Source organism: Mobula hypostoma, chromosome 23 (assembly GCF_963921235.1).
Source record: "Mobula hypostoma chromosome 23, sMobHyp1.1, whole genome shotgun sequence".
NCBI lineage: Eukaryota > Metazoa > Chordata > Chondrichthyes > Myliobatiformes > Myliobatidae > Mobula > Mobula hypostoma.
Genome location: NC_086119.1, coordinates 21611008 through 21632646, shown reverse-complemented (window position 1 = coordinate 21632646; position 21639 = coordinate 21611008). Strand labels below are relative to the sequence as shown.

General features: G+C 39.6%; 1 protein-coding gene across 1 annotated transcript in view; it reads left to right on the top strand.

Moving 5' to 3' along the window:
* Nucleotides 1-2737: 2737 nt before the first annotated feature.
* The window catches only part of LOC134336806 (protein phosphatase Slingshot homolog 2-like), a 181971-nt gene continuing 163069 nt past the window's right edge, over nt 2738-21639 (top strand). Inside the window, exon 1 of the mRNA XM_063031286.1 lies at nt 2738-2907. Coding sequence (XP_062887356.1) covers nt 2875-2907 — 33 coding nt within the window. The 5' untranslated portion in view covers nt 2738-2874. The remainder of the gene's footprint in view (nt 2908-21639) is intronic.

Sequence of the window (21639 nt, the reverse complement as noted above, 5' to 3'; positions counted from 1 at the left end):
CTGGAGGGATGCAGCACATTTTATGTATTGCTTGGAACTCCAGCATCTGCAGATTTTCTCTTGCTTTTTATTAACCAGTATGCCTTTATCAAAAGTGACGGGCTTTCATCTATTTTCTCTCAAGAAAACTTCAAGCGGGTTTTTTTGAAAGTGTGAGTTCACAGCACTGAATTTCTCTAAATACATACTTTACCCATTCAATCTCACTTAGAAAAGCTGAGAGGTATGCCAAGTAGAAACATCATGATTTTGCATTATTATTATGTGTGACATTGCAATGAGTCAACTAAAATGCAAAACTAAATATGCTTATGAGTAGTCTAATTTTCAGAATTGAACATAGCTAAAATTAAAACAATTCCTGCCATTTTTCATAGAATTCAAGATAATAGTCAATTTGTCTTTTTGTAGTTCAGAGGTCAGAGTATACTCTCAGTGGGCACTTTATTAGGTACACCTGTACACCTGCTCATTAATGTAATTATCTAATCAGCCAATCATGTAGCAGTAACTCAATGCATAAAAGCATGTAGACTCAGATGCTGTTCACACCAAACGTCTGAATGGGAAATAATGTGATCTAAGTGACATTGACAGTGGAATGATTGTTGGTGCCAGACAGGGTGGTTTGTGTATCTCAGAAACTGCCGATCTCCTTGGATTTTCACACACAACAGTCTCTACAGTTAACAGAGAATGGTGCAAAAAACAAAATAAAATCTTCCATTGAATAATAGTTCTGTGGGCAAAAACACCTTCATAATGAGAGAGGTCAGAAATTTAAGCTGATAGGAAGGCAACAGTAACTCAAATAACCACAACAGTGTGTGCAGAAGAACATTTCTGAATGCACAACACATCGAACCTTGAAGTGGAAGGGCCACAGCAGCATAAGCTCACACCAGGTACCACTCCTTTAACTAATAAAGTGGCCACTGAGTGAATGAACATGGGGAAAGCCAATGGGTCAGAGAAACTGTCACCAGCTTCTGTATTGCTGGTGAGCATCTCAGACACTGCTGCACTCCTGGGATTTTCACATGCATCAGTTTCTAGAGTTTATAGAAAATAGAGCAAAAAACATAAAACATCCACTGAGTGGCGGTTCTGTGGGTGAAAAACACCTTGTTAATGAGGGACGTCAGAGGAGATTGGCCAGACTAGTTCCAGCTGATAGAAAGGCAACAGTAACTCAAATAACCACACATTGCAACAGTTGTGTGGAGAAAAGCATTTTGTTGAGCCTTGAAGTAAATGGGCTACAGCAGCAGAAGACCACGAACATACATTCAGTGGCTAATTATTAGGTACAGGGCATACATAATGAAGTGGCCAGTTAGTGTATGTTATTTGAAAAACACATACAACCAGCGTCATCAATGGCACTTGTCTTTGAATCCTGGAGAAGAGCAGAATAACTAAGCCATCAATTTCCTTCTCGCAGGGATTTAGAGCAACTGAGAGTAAGCATCAACATGTGAATGTGAAATTGTATTCGAAGAGCATGAGCCATACTTGTCAACAGCATGATTGACATTAATGGTAGGAGAAAGTGTGAGAGATAATTTCTTCAGCATTAGTGCATGCATAACTTTATTGAAAGGAATTTTCTTGGATTTCACGCCAAAATCTAGATCTTAAAGATTTGAGCCACTGAAACATGGTGCTCATGCATCTTGTGAGTGTGATACAGAAGTTGCATTGAAAACACACAACCACTTCAGTAAATGGAGCACCCGCTCTCCCACAATGAGTTACTTGTGGCCTGTTTGCAACCATCTGCTGCTTCCTGATACTAGACTGCAGATTATCTGATTATTTTGGATATTTAAGTTCTGAGTCCATTCTGTGCTTTTTTATGGTGGATTGCATCAAGCTGGTGTAGTATTTTTAGCACACGCACTTTATTAGTATTTTATCTTTCCCCTCATTCCATGTTTTTCTTTCATCTCAAATTCATACAATGGATGATAACTGGATTTATTTTATCTCTCTCTTCTGCTACAGGTCCTCCCCAGGTGGCAAATGACATCCTGTACATATGAACTGGAGTTTGGGAGACCAGCGGGACGGGTGGGGAAGGATTTGACTGCTGCTGAGGGGCTGTTTGCATCTTCTGTATGCCTTCTCTCATCTCTGCCGCCCTCACTTCTCTGTGGACCTCCAGATCCTCGACAATCAGGGGCTGGGTCAAACAGCTGGGAGCACTGGATAGACTCAGACTCACTAACTCCCCGGGTCAGTGACTCTGGCCAGGAGCCACTCTACCTGCGTTTACTCACTCTGCTACCTCAGCTCTTTCGGCGATTTTCTCCCAGATACCATTTGTATTCTTTTCTAACTCATGTTCATTTCGGATTATCAATAGTTCTTAGGAACAGAACCCTGTTGTTAACCTGGGGATGGCCTGTATTCTAAAATCATTTTCACTTCTCTCCTGAATTAGTACAACAATTTTGGTCAACACAATCTTGTCATTCTCTATCCATTCAATATGTCATTGAATTTTACAGCAATACCGAAGCTGTTATCATTTTTCAGCAGAATAATTACCTGTAGAATGAACGTTTGCAAAGAGGTCAAATAAGTTGCATAACCAGGAAGTGAACTCTCTTCTAAGTGATGTAGTTAACCCGGTTAATCATTACTATAGATTGTGTGCTCACTATAGGCAAATTCAGTAGATCTGCACCAACTTAGTGACGCATCGCAGTACAGGAGGGTGGAGCAGAGAAGGGGCTCTTGGTTTAGCACAATCTCTGTTGTGGAAACTGAATCTCACCTTTTTTTTCTTTTGTAATGAGATCTTAAAGACTTAATCACACAAAGCCTGCAAAGGAAATCTGACTCTGACAGTATTGTTGGGTACTCGGAATGCAGGTTGTGATGACAAATGTGGAGGAAAGGGTAAGTAATAGAGCAGTACAGTGAGCCATTAACTCAGAGGCTGCCGCCCAGGCAGAGTTAAAGTTATTGATTGTAATAATTGTTCCCTTTGCCTTTTAAAACTATTGTTGTCCTGTCCAGTCTATCTGGATGATGTGTAGTATGTGACTGAATGTTCTTCCTGCTCTGTGGATACCGGAGACCCACAACCAAAAGCATTCTTTGGTAGAAATCTCTTCTTTCCACCATACCCAATTCATCTTCTCTTGCAGTTAACCCTGCTCTATTTCTTTGTTGTGTTGTATGATTTTTAAAAAAGTCACTGACAAAACTGTCCAAACCAATGGCAACACGTCAGGTTCAAGTTTATCCTCAGCACCAAAATTCAAGATTGAGTTTTATTTATCATGTGAATGTTGAAACATACAATTCTGCTGGGGGCAGCCTGCAAGTGTTGCCCACACATTCCAGCGCCAACGTAGCATGCCCACGTGCTAGATGCAGCAACACAGAACATAACAAAGCACAAGAACAGAACACACCATGCAGCAAAAGAACAGAAAATCAAGCTATCTTCCTCCCTCCCACATAAACAGACCTCTAATCCCAAGACAGTCCATATTCTTCTGCCTTCAGCCTCATGTGGACTTGGACATGGGGCCTTTGACCACCCCATAGGACTTACAGAGATTTGCAGACCCAGGACTCTGGCCAAAGGGCTTTGACTTCTGCACTTCCGATTTGACCTTCGGAGCTCAATCCTCGGCATCGACCACAGGACCTGCCAATCACCAAATACCAGGCCTCGAATCCAGACTCACCTCTGATGGGACTGCAAACACTAGGCCTCAAAATGTTCTCAAAATGCAAAAATTATAAGACGCCAAATGCCAGGAATTCTTCACCTCTAATTCTCTCCTCTAATCAGCACCAGCAAGTAAGTAACAATGCCTTTAGGTACAACAGAGAGGGATCCTTACTGGGTTCTCCAAGCTTGCATAAAACATAATGGATTTTCAAAGGTTAATTTGGTAGAGCTGATGTCAAATAACCTCCAAGAGGAGCACAATCTTGTTGTGATTTGAAGGCTTGTGTGCCTCAATGGCCTGGAGAACTATGTTGGCTGGAGTCAGGGGCTAGTGCTTTGGGTCTTGGTAGGGTCACCCATGCCAAACAGGTCAAAGGGTAGAGGTCAGACTCAGAGTGGTCCATCGGTCCTCCAGGTTCAGGGGTTCAGCTCAAGGCTAACAATCCGGAGTAGTAAAAAAATTGTTATGGAAATAGCATTGAGGAATACTTCTATATCTGTGTGTGAATATATGGGCAGACAGAGACAGAGGACCTTCATTGCTGCCCAGGTTAATGCCAGTGGTGTAACGGGCAAGTAAGTAAGTCATATCAAATCATTTGCACAAAGGGTGATATCCAACCCACCTGTTGAGCAAACTTCTGAAATACAAGGTACATATGAACTGATGGTCTTCCAAATACAGTAGACAGAATAAACTGAGATGAAAGTGCGTGCCCATGTGTTATGTACAGGTTAGTACTTGTAGCTCTAGAGCCTAATCTCACAGCCATTAATTGGTATAGAAAAACCACAAACTTACTCCAATGTAAACTGGGCAAGAATTAAAGGTTGAGAAAGAGGAAAAACAATATCTTGAAAGGAAAAAGGAAGAACTTTGCTTAAATTAATTAATATGTGATATAAACTTCTAGGCACAGTGATTAAGGGTGAAAACCTCAGAGCTGTTTAAATAAAAGAACGCTGATAAATTTTTAGAGGTCAGGCTTTGTCCTTTCCCATGTATTTATTTCCTGACTTCACAAAATTAAATTTGCCTTTGGCAAATGAGTGGGGGTGTGGGGAATGAAAAGGCAAGAGGAAAGGGTTGAGATATCGAGTAAGGGTATTTCCTGAAAATCACCCTGCAGGAAGCAAACAGTTTGTTTTTGTCCCACTTGGTTGCAGCTGGAGCTTCCATTAGCTGGCACTGAATCAAGATTAACAGAGTCCAATCTTCCCCATGCTCAGTTATTCTAACCACTCAGACATGAAACACAGAGTTGCCAAAACCAGCAGCTGCTTGTTCTCTCTGCTTATCATCCAGCCCCTCTTATCTTCTAATAAGTGTACAACATCCCTTTGGAAACCCCAGTTCTCAGCCTATCACATCTTCAGCATTTGAGATTGCAAAATAATCTATTCTTCGGGGAGAAAAGCCATTGATCAAGATTTTTTTCATCTCCAGTCCAAATATATGAATGGGGTGGGCGCCAAGATAGTGTACAGTTAGCACAATCCTTTACAACGCCGGCTGTAAAATCGATTGGGGTTCAATTCCTCCTGTCGTCTGTAAGGAGTTTGTATGTTCTCCCTGTGACCACTTGGGTTTCTCCCCACCTTCCAAGGATGTATGGGTTAGGGTTAGTAAGTAGTGGGCATGCTACGTTGGCACTCGAAGCATGGCGACATTTGTCAGCTGCCCCCAGCGCAGTCCTCTGACTGTGTTGGTTGTTGACACAAAATGACGCAATTCACTGTACATTTTGATGTATCTTTGTACACATGACAAATAAAGCTAATTTTTATCTTTTAGAATCTGAATGAAGGAAGCTGCTCCTTCATATGCTGTTCATCAGAGGCCAGGTCAGATGCATTAGTTCCCATTAAGGCTGTGGCATAACCTTCCCATCACTGCAACGTGTGTTGATTCATGGTCAATACCCTCCAGTAGCTGTAAAGATGTTGATTGTATTATGATGTGACCCTGAGGTCAGCTGTGAGGAATGGTGCCACAAAAAACCCTGAGGCAAGCTGCTCCTTAAACACGACGGACTCCTTGCAACTGCTGCAAACCAATTTTTCATTATTTAAAAAAATACTTCTAGCAATATCATTAACGTGATTACATACTCTGGTTTAATGCTTGAAAAATGGTGCGGACAAATTCCTAGGCCACCTGCTACCAACCAGATAAAAGAACATGAATTTGAAAGTATCACCACATGAAATATTACTTTCAAAGACAGAATATAACATCATTAGCTGAATGCACTTAAAGTAAAAATTATTCTTTGCAGTCAATATGCCTGCTACCCTAAGAATTATTCTGAAATATAGTTCCCTCAAAACAAAAGCATACTAACAGCAGCACTGGGTCAAGATCAGGTTACAGTATGTGTCTCAGGGCCAGCACTAAATAACGACGGGGGGAAGTTAATTTCATAAGGGAAGTGGAAAAGTTCAAATGATTTTTTTTATATAATACACTACTATTTTGCAGAAAGTTTGAGATTTTCTTTAGGTTTAAATAACACATCTAATTTTTATTGTTGCTGAATGCCAAATTCTCAAGAGTACTGTCAAGACAAGTCAGGTTGAATTTGTTGTTACTTGCACAAGTATGGTGAAGAACATTTATTTTTTTTTTGGCATGTGCGTCGGCGTGCGTGCGTCCGTGCGTGTGCGATGTTGACGGGACAATGTCTTTTTCATGCCTCTACTGGCACGGAGCGAGAGAGAGAGAGACTGTGTGGGGCGCCACTCCTCACACACATTTCGCAATATTTTTCCCTTTTTTTATTTTATGAGGTCAAGTTGCAATCTCGACACTCAACCCGGCATGGATGGAAAGCGCACTTGGGAGCAGCTCCGACTGGGTCCGAACCCGGCACCTCCGTTCCAGAGTCCGGCGCTGATGTCATTGCGCCACCAGCCGGCCTGGTGAAGTACATTTCAATGAAAAAGCATGCTTGCAATAGCATCAGATTGAAGTAGATTCAGACAACGCCACGAATGTAATTTATACATAAATTATCCAAGATAGTTAAAAAAGACAACTGAAGCCTGTTTGAACACAGCTTCTCACATTAGTAGTGGGTCAGATGACTACCTGCATTGAACTAAATATCCCAGATATTAGCAAATTTCAATAGGGAATCAAATGTAATCCCAGGAAAAGGAGAAAGTGAAGGAGCAACACTTTATATTCTGTCTGGGTAGCCTCCAACCTGATGGGAAGAATATCAGTTTCTCCTTCTGGTAAATTTTTCCCCTCCCTTCTTCAACTATTCCCCACTCTGGCCTTTTACCTTTTCTCACCTACCTATCATCTCCCCTGGTATCCTTCCTCCTTCCCTTTCCCCTATGGTCCACTCTTCTCTCCTATCAAATTCCTCCTTCTCCTGACTCTAACCATTCCCACCCATATGACTTCACCTATCACCTTCTAGCCAACCTCCTTCCCCTTTCGCCATCCTTTTCATTCTGGCATCTTCCCCTTCCTTTCCAGTCCTGAAGAAGGGTCTCAGCCCAAAACATCAATTGTTTATTCATTTCCATAGATGCTGCCTGACCTGCTTAGTTCCTCCAGAATTTTGAGTGTGCAGCTTTGGATTTCCAACAGCTGCAGACTTTCTCATGTTTATTACAAATGAAGGTCATCCAGTTGGAAAACCAGATGGGAGCCTTCATGCCTTCCATGCCATATACTGACATAATGATTGCAGATTGTAGTGTATTTAATATCTCAGTGATATTTGAATGATATTGTAAATATATTGCTTGATTAACCATTCTTTGTTGTTTATATAATTCATTACTGGTTATAAGTAAAAGTACGTGAATGGCAAACATCATATGCCTGCCTCACTCAAAGTAAAACAAAACTAAGGACACATGATTCCCAGTTCTGTGTTTTCCTTTCAATTAGTTTAATGTTTTGAAGTTACAAAGCATAACGTGGGTAAGGTGCAAGATGACTTCTGCAAGTTTACCCTCAACAAAAGTCAGCTTTGATCAGAAAGGAACTATAAAGGGATTAAAATAAATTGAAATGACCATTTATTTTTTATAGGTGTATGACTGTGATCTTACCTTCAAATGTTTCAAATAGGTAATCAGCAAAAGCCTCCGAAAAGGAAACTAAAACACTTTGAGCCTAGAAAGGAGATAGAAAAGTTAGTAACTATTTATTTCATTTTAATCCTATATTTACTTTTAGTTATCTACTAGTTTTGTCTCAACCCTTTAAATCAAAGGAAATAGAATGAGCCTTTAGATTCTGAGTTCTAGTCATTCACTCACTCATTTGCCATCAATCAAATGTAGCTTTCATTGTCTAAAAAACATTTAACTGGAAACCCTAGTAAGTAGATTTGATAAGCAATTATGAGAAATCATGGTTTAAGTCGTATCTTTAAAAACATCTTATTTCAGGTGTTCTTGCAAAAACCCTGTTTAAACAGTAAGATGATGCCATAAAATAACAGCAACTGAATGTATAATACTAAAACCCCTCAGCTACTCACCAAAAAAATATCGAGACTTAAGTTGGGACCTGCATTTAATATTTTCGAGTATTGAAATGAACTGCATTTTAATGTAAGTCCCTTTTAAGAGATCATACAATGACAGAAAGCTTGATATTATGCAAAAGAAGTTCGAGCTAGTCCCACTCCACTACTTCTCTCCATGGCCCTGAAAATATTCTCCTTTCAATTTCCTAGTTTCTTTTTGAATGCATTAATTGAACCCGCATTTTCCAATATTATTCTGCAGATTCTAAAATAGCACTTGTTGCCTTTTGATCGTCATTCTTTTGCTCTTGACCCATCTGCTATTTTTTATCTTTCTTCTATGTCAAGACTTTTTAAAATGTTACGCACTTCTGTCATATCTCCTCACCATGCCTTCTTTTGCCAGGGGAGGAACCCCATCTATACAAACATGACATAAGTCTAAGGATGTAAGTGGAGCAGTGTATTCTTAAAGTGATCAGCACAGAATTCCCATTCAAAAGGCGCAGATAGATACAGATTCTACATTCACAGATGTGAAGGTCTGTAGTTTATGCTGCCTCCTCTTGCCTCAAGATGGGAGTCACTAGGGTTGCAAAGCTCATGTTCTGTATCAAGCCATGGAAATTTGTTGCCTCTTGGTCAGGATGGGCATTGTGGATGTGCTCTCATGCCATGGGTGTCCAATGCTGTAATTTAGATCAGAGGTCCTGTCTCTGATCCTGAAAATTCTAACAATGCCTCAATCTATCGCATTGGCAGCTTCACATCGGTTTTCCTTTGTTCCCAGATAGATTTTATTTTACCCATTAAGCCTTATCTAATCAAAAATGTTTAAAATGTTAATTTGAATTGGCTCTGTCCAATTATTATTATTATTATTATTGTTATTATTATTGATGTGATAGCATCTGCATGAAGAAAATGACAAAAAGATATTTCAATGCAGAGTTGAGATTGATCAAAGCAAAAGCAGCAGGTGGGTCAGAACCCAGAAACAAACTCTTTGTTATGAGCTCTATCTTGGGAAGAGATTACCAGGCAGTCAATGGAAAGGATTCAATATATTCTCAAACCCACTTTGAAAAAAATCGCAACAGCTCCACTGACTCCTGGGAATGTCCAGCTAAAGGCCACTCAGAAAGAAAAGGAGCTTTTCGGATGGCATTGAGAACAATGAGAACATAAAGCCCTGGTTAGAACACACTTAGAATATTGTGTTCAATTCTAGTTGCCTCATTATAGGAAGGATGTGGAATTGTTAGAGAAGGTGCCAAGGAGATTTACCAGTATCCTGCCTGGACTAAAGGGTCTGAAAATGGATTGTGTCAACCTCAGGCTTTTCTCGTTGGAGTGAAGAAGAATGAGAGGTGATGTGATAGAAGTGTACAAGATGAGAAGAGACATGGATTAAATGGATAACCAAAGACTTTTTCACAGGGCAGAAATGGCAAATATGAGCAGGCATGATCTTAAGGTGATTGGGGAAAGTACGGCCGGGGTGGGGGGGAATGTTAGAGGTAGGTTCTTTACACAGAGAGTGTTTGGTGTGTGGAACCCTGCCAGGGTGGTGGTAGAGGCAAATACATTAGTGGCATTTGAGAAACTCCAAGATAGGATGATAGAAAATTGGAGGGCTATGTAGGGGGAAGGGTTAGATTGATTTTAGGGAAGATTAAAAGGCATAACATCTTGGGTTGAAGAACCTGTACTGAGCTAAATGTTCTGTGTTCTATATGGACAAGCAGATGGATGAAAAAAAAAATGGAGGGCCATGTAGGAGGGAAGGGTCAGATTGATTTTAGTTCTCAAATAGTTTTGAGATTTAAACTAAATCTTAGTTTAAAAGGTTGGCACAATATCATGGGCTAAAGAGCCTGTACTATGCTGTAATGCTCTATTTTCCATATGCCGGGCACACATAGAAACCGAGCACAGATGACGGAAGAAGCACATCACAAACCCATATGCTCTCGCTGTTGAGCAACTCTTGCCTCATCTGTGGAAGAGTCTGCGGTTCCTCACTGGCCTTATTAGTCACCGGAGAATCCAAACAACCTCTGTCTCAAGGGCCTGGCTAAGAAAGTAGGTCAGGGAATCACATCCCTTAATTTGCATTCTTTGTTTCTCTAACTTGAGTGGGTAGGAAAGAACTTTTACTCTGTAAAAGCTTGGGGAAGGGATCAGGTCCACCTTGCACACTTGATGAGCTGAGGCCAGAATACAGCATACCAAGAATGATGTATGGACAATACTATTTTGAAATTGGGCCAGCATTTCCCTGTTTCTGAAAAAGTAGAGCAAAATTTGTTCCTAATTATGTGATGTTTAAATAGTGGCACCTGATGATCACATTTGTTTTTTTAAACATTGAGTATTTGGTCGTGATTAGATTCATCTAAACTTGCGGTTGTTAAATACGACTGTTCTAAGTACATTACCAAACTAAGCAGCACATTCCCATTTGTGCTCAGCATCCAGTCTCTGAAATACATCCGTAGATTTTCTCTTCTTTGCGCTTGACTGGCTGCATAAAGTCTTTCCTGTTGTTCTCTTTCCTTTTGCCTCCATCTTGTTTCTAATTTTAGACTGGCAAGCCTGTAGTGTAAAGAAGTCATTGTTAAAATTTCCAAATAAGAATCTTCCTAATGAAAGCGTGGAATTAAAAAATCCTCCAAATGAAAAATTGTAATAATAATTTCTTAGCTAGTTTTTAATTCAGCTGGCACCAATGGGGGGGTGGTAGAATAGTATACAAGGAAGTGAAGCCCAGCACACTAGTACGAGAAAATCTGCTGATGCTGGAAATTCAAGCAACACACACAAAATGCTGGTGGAATGCAGCAGGCCAGACTCAGTCAAAGTTTCAGGTCGAGATCCTTCATCAGGACTAATGGAAAAAAAGAATAGTAAGAGATTTGAAAGTGGGAGGGGGAGGGGAAGACCCAAAATGATAGGAGAAGACAGGAGGGGGAGGGATGAAGCCAAGAGCTGGGAAGTTGATTGGCAAAAGGGATAAGGCTGGAGAATGGGGAGTATCATAGGATTGAAGGCCTTGGAAGAAAGAAAGGGAGAGGGGAGTACCAGAGGAAGATGGAGAACAGGCAAGGAGTTATTGTGAGAGGGAAAGAGAGAAAAAAAAAGTTAGGGATGGGGTAAGAAGGGGAGGAGGGGCATTAACGGAAGTTAGAGAAGTCGACTGTACTTCTTCCTATAGATGCTGCCTGGCCTGCTGCGTTCCACCAGCATTTTGTGTGTGTTCCCAGCACACTAGTTTCAGCTAAGGAAGAGCACATGGTCACTATGTTGAAGTCACAGCCATATGATACCCCAGTGTGATTTTTAAAAATTTGGTGCAATAGAAAGCCTTCATAATTCCAAATCCGTTGAAATGACCTGATGGAAGACAGCAAATCAACAGATTAGGCAATGCTAAATATTAAGAACCTGGTGGCATGGTGCGAAGACAATAACCTATCCCTCAACATCAGCAAGATGAAGGAATTGGTTGTTGACTTCAGAAGGAGTAGTGGACCGCACGACCCAATTTACATCGGTGGTGCTCAAGCGGAACAGGTCAAAAGTTTTAAGTTCCTCAGGGTCAATATCAAAATGACCTGACTTGGTCCAACCAAGCAGAGTTCACTGCCAAGAAGGCCCACCAGCACCTTTACTTCCAGAGAAAACTAAAGAAATTTGGCCTGTCCCCTAAAACTCTCACTAATTTTTATAGATGCACCGTAGAAAGCATTCTTCTAGGGTGCATCACAACCTGGTACGGAAGTTGTCCTGTCCAGACCGAAAGAAGCTGCAGATCGTGAACACGGCGCAGCACATCACACAAACCAATCTTCCGTCCGTGGACTCACTTTACACCGCACGCTGTCGGAGCAGTGCTGCCAGGATAATCAAGGACACGACCCATCCAGCCAACAGACTTTTTGTCCCTCTTCCCTCCGGGAGAAGTTTCAGGAGCTTGAAGACTTGTACGGCCAGATTTGGGAACAGCTTCTTTCCAACTGTGATAAGACTGCTGAACGGATCCTGACCCAGATCTGGTCCATACCCTCCAAATATCCAGACCTGTCTCTTGGATTTTTTTGCGCTACCTTACTTTCCCTTTTCTATTTTCTATTTATGATTTATAATTTAAATGTTTAATATTTACTAATTTAAACTATTTTTAATATTTAATATTTGTAATCCAGGGAGTGTGAAGCACAGAATCAAATATCGCTGTGATGATTGTACGTTCTACTACCAATTGTTTGGCGACAATAAAGTATAAAGTATATTCTGAGAGAAAATAATTGTGAAGGGCTTAATTAGTAGCTGACTGCCTCTTCTGCCACTACACAAGACTTGGCCTCTGCAAACCTAGCTTTCCCACCATCAACAATTTTTGGAGAGACAGTGTTTTATTGCTAACATTCTTTCCCTAAGGTTCCTGAATGCTCTTGTCCTCTTTCCGATTCACTCCGTCCATTGTGATGTCTCTTTCAGTTGTCCTAGAGTGAAGATACTGCTGCGTTATTCAAATGAAGGCCTGATGGTCAAATGTCAAGATCCTAAACCCTCCTATTGGCTACCCCCAACCACTCTCACCCCTCCAACATCACCGTCCCCTAACCCAATGATATCATAGCCGCACCAAAATAGCTGCTTCTCTCAAATATTTGGCCAAGAAGGTCAAGGGCAATAGGTGCATGACAAAACCATCATCTAAATTTGCATATAATATTTTCCCTCCAGGTAGAAATATGTCACTGGTCCTTTGACATTGTTAGGTTTAATTCCTATAATTCCTTATCCAATAGTATTGTGGGAGTAAACAAATCAGATTCAAAATCACAGAATCATAAAGCACAGTAAGAGGCCATTCAGCCATTCAGGTAGCACTGGGAGCTCCCAGAGCTACTCATTATTTTTGATCAAGTTCCTTCTTGAAGGCCACAGTGGAGGCAGGTCATTCCAGATTCCAACCATACAACACGTAAAAAAGTTTTTTCCTCTTGTTTCTCCCCTTTTACCTTTGACCTCTAGTGTGTGACCTCTCATCATTTTATCAGATTTCCCCTCAGCCTTCTCTTTCCCAAATAAAACATATGTTGCTTTTCCGATCTATCCTTGTAACTTAATCCCCTCATTCCTGGAACCACTCTTGCAAATCTCCCCTGGATCCTCTCCAGTGTCTCAACATCCTTTCCCTAATGAGACAACCAGAAGTAAATACAATACGCCAGCCGAGATTACATAAATTTCTTTTTGTAAAGGGCCTGTTTTTCACTCTATGATAAAGCCCCAAATGCTGTCTTTCTTATTAACTGTTTCCTCAATAGTTGTTGCCACTTTTTTTCTGCACTACAAACCCCAAGACCCTCTTCTCCTGCATTCCATTTAGAGCCGTCTTCTTATAAACAGTTACTACAGTAAGAAATATACAACTTTGTCTGTCATTTTAACTGAATTGTTAGAACATATTGTCCCTAGAGTAATCTTGAACAGTTTCCTTGAACCTGATTAATTCCCATTATTATATCAAAAACTTCAACCTAAACTCCTTTTAACCATCTAAATAACAGTAAACATCAACACAAGCTGTGAAATATCTGTCAATAACTTGACATTTGAAGTCTAAGTATAATTTTGACAGCATGGTAGCATAGCAGCTAGTGCCAGTGATCAGGGTTCAATTCCAGCTGCTGTTTGTAAGGAGTTTGTAACTTCTCCCTGTGACCCCAAGGCTCTAGTTTCTTCCCACATTCCAAAGACATATGGGCTCTGGTTAGTAAGTTGCAGGCATGCTATGCTGATGCATGGTGATGCTTGCAGGCTGCCCCCAGCACATCCTCGGACTGTGTCGGTCATTGGCGCAATTGATATATTTCACCCTGTATGTTTCGATGTATATGTGACAAACAAAGCTGATCTCTTTAATCTTTTCTCTGAAAGGAGAGATTAAAGAGATTAGCTTTAATTGTCACACATACATCAAAGCATTTCATTCTCATTCTTAGGAAGTGAAGATTAAAAGTATTCATTGTCCTGCATGCGTAGGTAACCAAGGCTTTATATAGTACAACACAGGAACAGGCCTTCAGCCCACAATATTGTGCTAAACTAATTAAATTAGTAATCAATTACCTAACTAAACTAATTCCTTCTGCCTATACAATGTCTATATCCTTCATATGCCTTTCTAAGAGCCTCTTGAATGCCTATATTATATTTGCCTCTATCACCACCCCAGCCAACATATTCTAGGTATCCACCATTCCCTGCGTAAAAAAATTGGCCCATGTCTCTCCTATTATCTCTATCCCAACGTACTCATTACCAGATAAAAAGACCCTTTTGATCATTCACTGTAGGTACCCATGACAATTCTAATGATTTTTATGGACTCCAATTTCTCTTTAGGCCACCGTTTCTAGCTTTCACCATTTAGAAAGTATGCTGCTCTGTTTTGGATCCAAAGGGCAAATAGGAACTAAATGCTGGCTTAGCCAGCAGTGCTCAGATTTGAGAATGAATTTTAAAAATATTGTTTGATTTCTGCCATAATATCTCCTATGTGACTGAGTTTCTTTTGTTAAGTTGATAACACTCCTATAAAGTCTCTTGGGGCTTAATTACTATTTTAAGGGCTCTATACAAGTGATAGTTATTGTTGTTAGTTAAATACTCCAGTAATCCCTAACAACAGGTGTTAGACTAACTGGTTTATAACAACTTAATTTTGCTCTCTCACCTTTCCCAAATTGCAAAGAAGTATTCACAGCTAAAGGGAATGTCCCTTAACTAAAAACACTGCAGAAGATAATAGTGAGGGCATCCATAATGTTTTTATCTTCTTGGATATGGAAATGCAATAGCAACTTCAAAGGCTTTGGACGGGAAAGGAGGGTTTGGAGTTTGCTTGAAAGGTCAGAGTTTCAGTGGAGGGGTGCAGACTGAAGTGGTTTTGAGGGGCATGGATTGAAGATTCAATGAAGATATACCCAGGGTAAGGGAATCCTTTACGATATTGGTTAGAGTGACAGTAAGAAAGACAATTTGAGTGGTCATCAGATTGCTGTGAATAGGACCAGCTAACATGAGGTTGCTCTCAAAGGCAAGTTGAGCTCTAAGAGAACATCAGGGAAGATGGAAAGGATGAAGAAGAAAGTAAGAGGGTCAGTTGTTGATACCATAATGTCAGTTTGACCTGGTAGACAAGGGGTAAGGATGAGAAGAAAGACGGTAGCTCGGTAGAAACTCTCACTGTTAGTAATAAAGGGGTCCATAGCATATTGCTGAATGGATGAGTCAGGGGTGAAAGTTCAAAGTTCAAATAAATTTATTATCAGAGTACACATATGTCATCATATACATCCCTGAGATAATTTTCTTGTGGGCATTAACAGTGAATACAAGAAACACAATAGAATCTGACTACACCCAGCATGACACACAATCAATGTGCAAAAGACAACACATTGTGCAAATGCAAGAATAAAAACAGTAAGAAGAAGAAGAAGGACAGAAAGAAAGAAGAAATAAATATCAAGAACATGAGATGAAGAGTTCTTGAAAGTGAGTCCTTAGGTTGTGAGAACAGTTCAGTGATGGATCAAGTGAAGTTATCCCCTCTGGTTCAAGAGCCTGATGGTTGAGGGGTATTAACTGTTCCTGAACCTGGTGATGTGTGTCCTGAGAGTCCTGTACTTTCTTCCTGATGGCCGCAGCAAGAAGAGAGCATGGCCTGGGTGGTGGGGATCCTTGATGATGGATGCTGCTTTCCTGCGACAGCAGTCCGTGTAGATGTGCTCAATGGTGGGGAGGGCTTTACCCATGATGCACTGTCGTATCTACTACTCATTGTAGGATTTTCCATTCAAGGGCATTGGTGTTTCCATACCAAGCCACAATGCAAACAGTCAAGTAGGAAGGGGGTTTAAGTAATGATTTGTAGTGGAGAATCTGGGGAACCTTTACATTCTATGGTGATACGTGAATGTTAAAAATTGACAAGGGCAGGAGAGAAGAAAGTGGGGGAATGCTGAACTACTGGGACAGGGATTTTGGTGAGTAGCAGGCAAAGTGCACCTGGGGGTGGTCACAGTGGAATCCAAAAGTCAAAATTGTGCTTTGAGAGAAGGACAGAACAAAGAGAATCTGAACTTATCTACTATCATTCATGAATGCAAGTACCCTATGGCCAATGAAGAAATTTGAAGTTTAGTCACTGTCGGAATATCAGAAAAGGCACATGATTTAAAGGCCATAACATTTGGTTTCTTTCTAGTTAAAGGTCTGTTGCTCATTCATGCCTTGAAAATAACTTTCCAACTAAGCAAAATGTGATGGGTGTCTGTGTGTATTTGTGTGTGTGTGTGTGTGTGTGTGTGTGTGTGTGTGTGAGAGAGAGAGAGAGAGAGAGAGAGAGAGGGGAGGCAGGGGGAGTGAGGGAGGGAGGGGGAAGTAGTGAGAATTTTCCAGTCTTCCATGTTCTAAGGAGATTTGTGGTTTCAATCGATAGTGATGCCATCTAGCAGGCTGGATCCATTAATCAAAATGATTAAATTCAAAAAACCCTGGAGGTAAAAACCATTAATTTTATTTGTGGACATGTTACAAAAGCGAAATTAAAATTGCTTCATACGCATGAGAAAATAGTAAAAAATCAAGTATTATCAAAACACTTAAAATAATTAAATTTTGTTCTAAGTGCTTGATAATCCAGACATTTAAAATGTGTTTTTTGGATTCAAAACATTGTTCAGTCGTAATTATGCTTCAGTACATTTGTTTACATCTTATTTAACTAAACTTAAGATTTTAGAGATTTTTACAAAGATTAGCAGATCACATCTTCTGTGTTGACTGCACAGCTGGAGGAAACTGTCAGCAAAATTGGTTGCTTCAACTAATTTCAAAGATTCAAAGATTCAATGTGCATTCATTATCAAAGTATTTATACAGAATACAACTCTGAGATTCATACTCCCGCAGGCAGTCACAAAGCAAAGAAACACCATGGAGCCCGTTCAAGAAAACATCAAACACCCAACACACGATAACAAAACAAATTGCACAAACAGCAAAAAGCAAGTGAACGACACAAAGAATGTCAACATTACACCAGGAGTCCAGTAGTATTCAGTTTAGTTCAGTTCAGTGGCGGACCACTAGCCCACTGCAGGCTACAGAGCCATTCTTCACCGAAGCACCCAAGTATGCACCGATCGTCCCAATCAAACAGCTCAAAAACAGCAAAAAAACAGACTGTTTTGCCAGACTTATGACCACTTCATTAATTTTGCTACAGCAGACTTTAGGTGTCAACAATTCTATAAGTTTGATGAAAACGAAAAAAAATCTACCTGCTGGAAATCTGAGATGAGAACAGGAAATACTGGTAACATTCAGCAGGTCAGGTAGCATCAGTAAAAAGAGAAATGGTTAACACTTCAAGTCAGCATTATGATGAAGGACCTAGACCTTAAATATTAACAGTTCCTCTTTCCACAGATGCTGCCTGACTTGCTGAGTGTTCATAGCCTCTTCTCTCTTTATTCTACAATTCTGAATTCCCATGACAGATTTCCATTCCATCAAGTAATGCCAAACATACTAAATTTCAGTACATAATAGCAATAAAAAGCAATGTTTTTAAAGAGAGGCATCATAGTTATACATTAACTGTGATGTAAATAACTATAAAGATGTATTCATAAATCCGAAGCTTGCCAAAACTTTTGAATTGGATCATAAAGTATGTCTTCTTCAAATGTTATTTGAATGATTGTTCCATCATTTATAAATATGACTTCTAGTTATAAACCATCAACATAACATAAGCATTTCAAGGACCTTCATAGATACATTATCAAACAATAAGAGCTTATTATCTCTCTCAATTCAACTCTTATTATTTTTCTTTCATTTTTTAACAATATTCTAAACATAATCTGAAATTTTCCTTATTTTTCTCGTTTACTTATGCTAGATTTTACCTTTTGATTTACTTTTCTAATATAAATAACATAGATTTAAAAGAAATTATTTAGAAAAAGCTACCCAGTTTCTGAAATTTACAAAATGAAAACCAACTTTAATGGTCCCTAAATTTTAAAGATTTAATGTTATCTGCACTCAAGACAAGACAATCTAACCAAGAAGTTTCTAATTCATCTTTTCCTTCTTTATGGAGCACAGGTACAGAATCTGACATTCTCAGCTCAAACTCAAGCTCATTTGCTGCTCTGGGAACCATAATTTGACGTTTTGTTGCCTTCACTAACTTTAGTATCTAACTTTTTAGTAGTTTCATTTAAAATATATTTGTTAAAATAGAATTTTCTACATCCTCCGACAATCAAAAATGTATCTTCTGTTCAAACTGAGCTGAAATGCATATTAAGCATCTGGATGTTTGTTAATTTTCAAAATATAATAGGGAAATGTATTAATTATGAGTTCTTGTCTTTCTTTCAGTATCCTACTGTTCTTTCACTATCCACATGCTCATTTTATTTTTGTTAATTTTCACATTTTTAAAAATATTTTCTCTTTTGCTAAACTCTCTTTTTCAGCTTTCCTTGATAGTCTACATCATATTTATGGGTTTCTCCTATATTATTTAAAATATAGGATAAATAAATCTTATTTAATTTTAATCCAGAGCACTGGTTCTGATGCTCCCTTTGACACACCAGGACTCTAATCCCTTCACTGCCTTGAAATTTCACTGGAAGCCCAGTTCCCGCACTGCCTTGAAATCCACCAGCATCCCAGTGGCCATACATCCTTAAAACCTATCAGCGTTCTAGTTCCTGTGCTCCTTTTAACTTTAGCAGATTCACTGGAAAATTTATGGCACTATTGCCCAGCATGGAAAGAAGTGAGTTAACAATATGTTAGTAAATTAATAGGAAAATTGTCAGTTTGGTACCACCAAAGCCCTGAGTATGTCAGATTAGTGGAGTTTTACAGAAATTGGCAAATTAGAGTTAATATTGTAGAATGAATTAATCTGTGTCGTTAAGTAACTGACAAATTACAGTTAAAATTGGAAGCAATTTTCTGATGAAGCAACCTTATTGGAACTGGAATTCCAATTGGATTTGAAGGGGTGATGATAAAAATTGAGCGCTGTTACATATACTTTTAGTTACTGCCTGTTATGTTCCCTTTAATTTGTAACGACCAGTGTGTGCAAAAATCTTGTGCTGTGTAATTTTCTGCCCAGTGACAACAGTGTGTGCGTACTGAATAAGCTCTTCAATAAAAACAGTATGAATAAGCCAGTTCTAAACTCAGCACACAAATCATTGCAAACTCCACGTTGTCAACTCTGTCCGCTTCGGAAGCCAGAACAGGAAATGTGATTGTGTATGAACGTCAAATATGCTTAACGTGCCAATGAGGTAAAAGGTGACAACCTTTTGTGTGCAGTTGAAATTCGTTTGTGTGTTTGTAGCAAAAGATGGGCGTGCATGGACACACTCACACCTTAGAGGGAACACCCTGGGCCCCAGAATTACAGATAGGAAACTTTAATGTACTTATTCACCAAAGCTGTTTGGCGACCTGGATTCAAACCAAACTGCTGGTGCTGTCATTGTGGAGTGTGCATTTACATGCCAAGTGGGTGCTCCAGTCCAATGTCACATCCTAAGGATATACAATTTGGTAGGTTAATAGGCTATTTCAAATTGCCACTTGTGTGCTGGTGAATTGCAAAATCCAGAGAGAATTAATGGAGCTGCGATGAGAATAGGCTACAGATAATATAAATGGGGCAATGAGATTGCCCTGAGATGGGCCAGAATGGTCTCCATTGCTGTCATATGGGAAAATATGGAAACTTATCTGATTATGGATCCAGGTGCAGAGGTGCTCTTTGTGATCTCACAATCAAGAACCCAATTGTTTACCCTGAATTTCCACAACTGCAGCTTCTTTACTTGATGTTCTGGCTCCGGTCTCCCATTTTCCTGTACAGATTTATTCCCACACATAGAGACCCAATTACTTCATTTTCCACAATCTGCCCTCAGATATTTTTTCAACCGTCACCTTATCCCTAGATCTTCTCAATCACCAGTCCCAATTTCTTACAAATCCTCTTCCAAAGGGCCTAGATAGAGTGGACGTGGAGAGGATGTTTGCTGTAGTGGGGGAGTTCAGGAACAGAGGGCACGGCCTTAGAGTAGAAACACATCTATTTAGAACAGAGGTGAGAGGAATTTCTTTAGTCAGAGGATGGCAAATCTGCAGAATTCATTGCCACAGACAGCTGTGGAGGCCAAATCACTGAGTATATTTAAAGTGGAGATTGATAGGTTCTTAATTAATAAGAGTGTCAAAAGTTATGGGGAGAAAACAGGAGAATGGGGTTGAGAGGGGTAATAAATCAGTCAAGATGGAATGGCAGAGCAGACTCAATGGGCCAAATACCCTAATTCTACTCCTATATCTTTCCTTTAATTACCAATAGATTAAATGGAGCTCTAGTTTCACTCTGTTACAATAAAGGCAATGGTCCAATATTGACATACCTTTGACTCCATGTAGGGAGGGGGTTGGAATTACTTATTTATGAGCTTCGTGTTAATAAACTAGAATAAACTATAAATTTGAAAAACAATATCCTGCCTGTTATCTTTAACATCAGTAACATGAGTTTTCAGCTCTTGTGTCACATGTTGCAAGCCAAGCAAATATGAATCTTCTTTTGGAAGGTTGCAGTGGCGAGGATTATTCCTCATCAGAAACTGTGCCAGGAAATTGATCGGGTTAAAGTAAGGGTGTGGTCTCTCCAATACGGTTAATTGTTTTTTTTCTACTTTGATCAACAGGTTTTCTAGACCGAGAATTAGCGTAGGTAACAGTTTTTCCAGAAGGTATATACGGGTCTGCACAGTCACTGTATTATCACTGAACCATTCTTTCACCAACAAATCCATTGGGATCCTTTTTTCCAAATTAGCTTTTCCATGTTTCCACTTCTCTAAAAGCACTGCTTTTAGTTGCTGTATATATAACACTCGTTTTGTCACCTTTCGTTCAAATATCTTCTTCCAAAGATCCTTTGCTCCTTCATCTTCATCATCTTCCTTTGCATCGCGTATTGAAAAGCCTTCAATTACTGAAGTCTGAAAAGAAGCCCTTTTAGTTTCAAGTTTAGCTTGTCCAGTACTTAGAGATTTAGGTTCATGTTGCACACTAGAATGATCTACCAATTCAAAGTTTATTTTGTTTCTTTCTCTACCAATGGCATGAATATCTAATGCAGAAGTTGAAATTGAGGTATTTATTTCTTCAGCTTCAGAATCTTTATGTCTATCTTCATCTGCAGTTGCCCTACTTCCTAGAGAGTAACTTTTCTTTACATATTGCTTGGCAACATCACTAAAATCTTCTTGTGAAGCATGGTGAATTATTCCAGGAAAAGAAGTACTT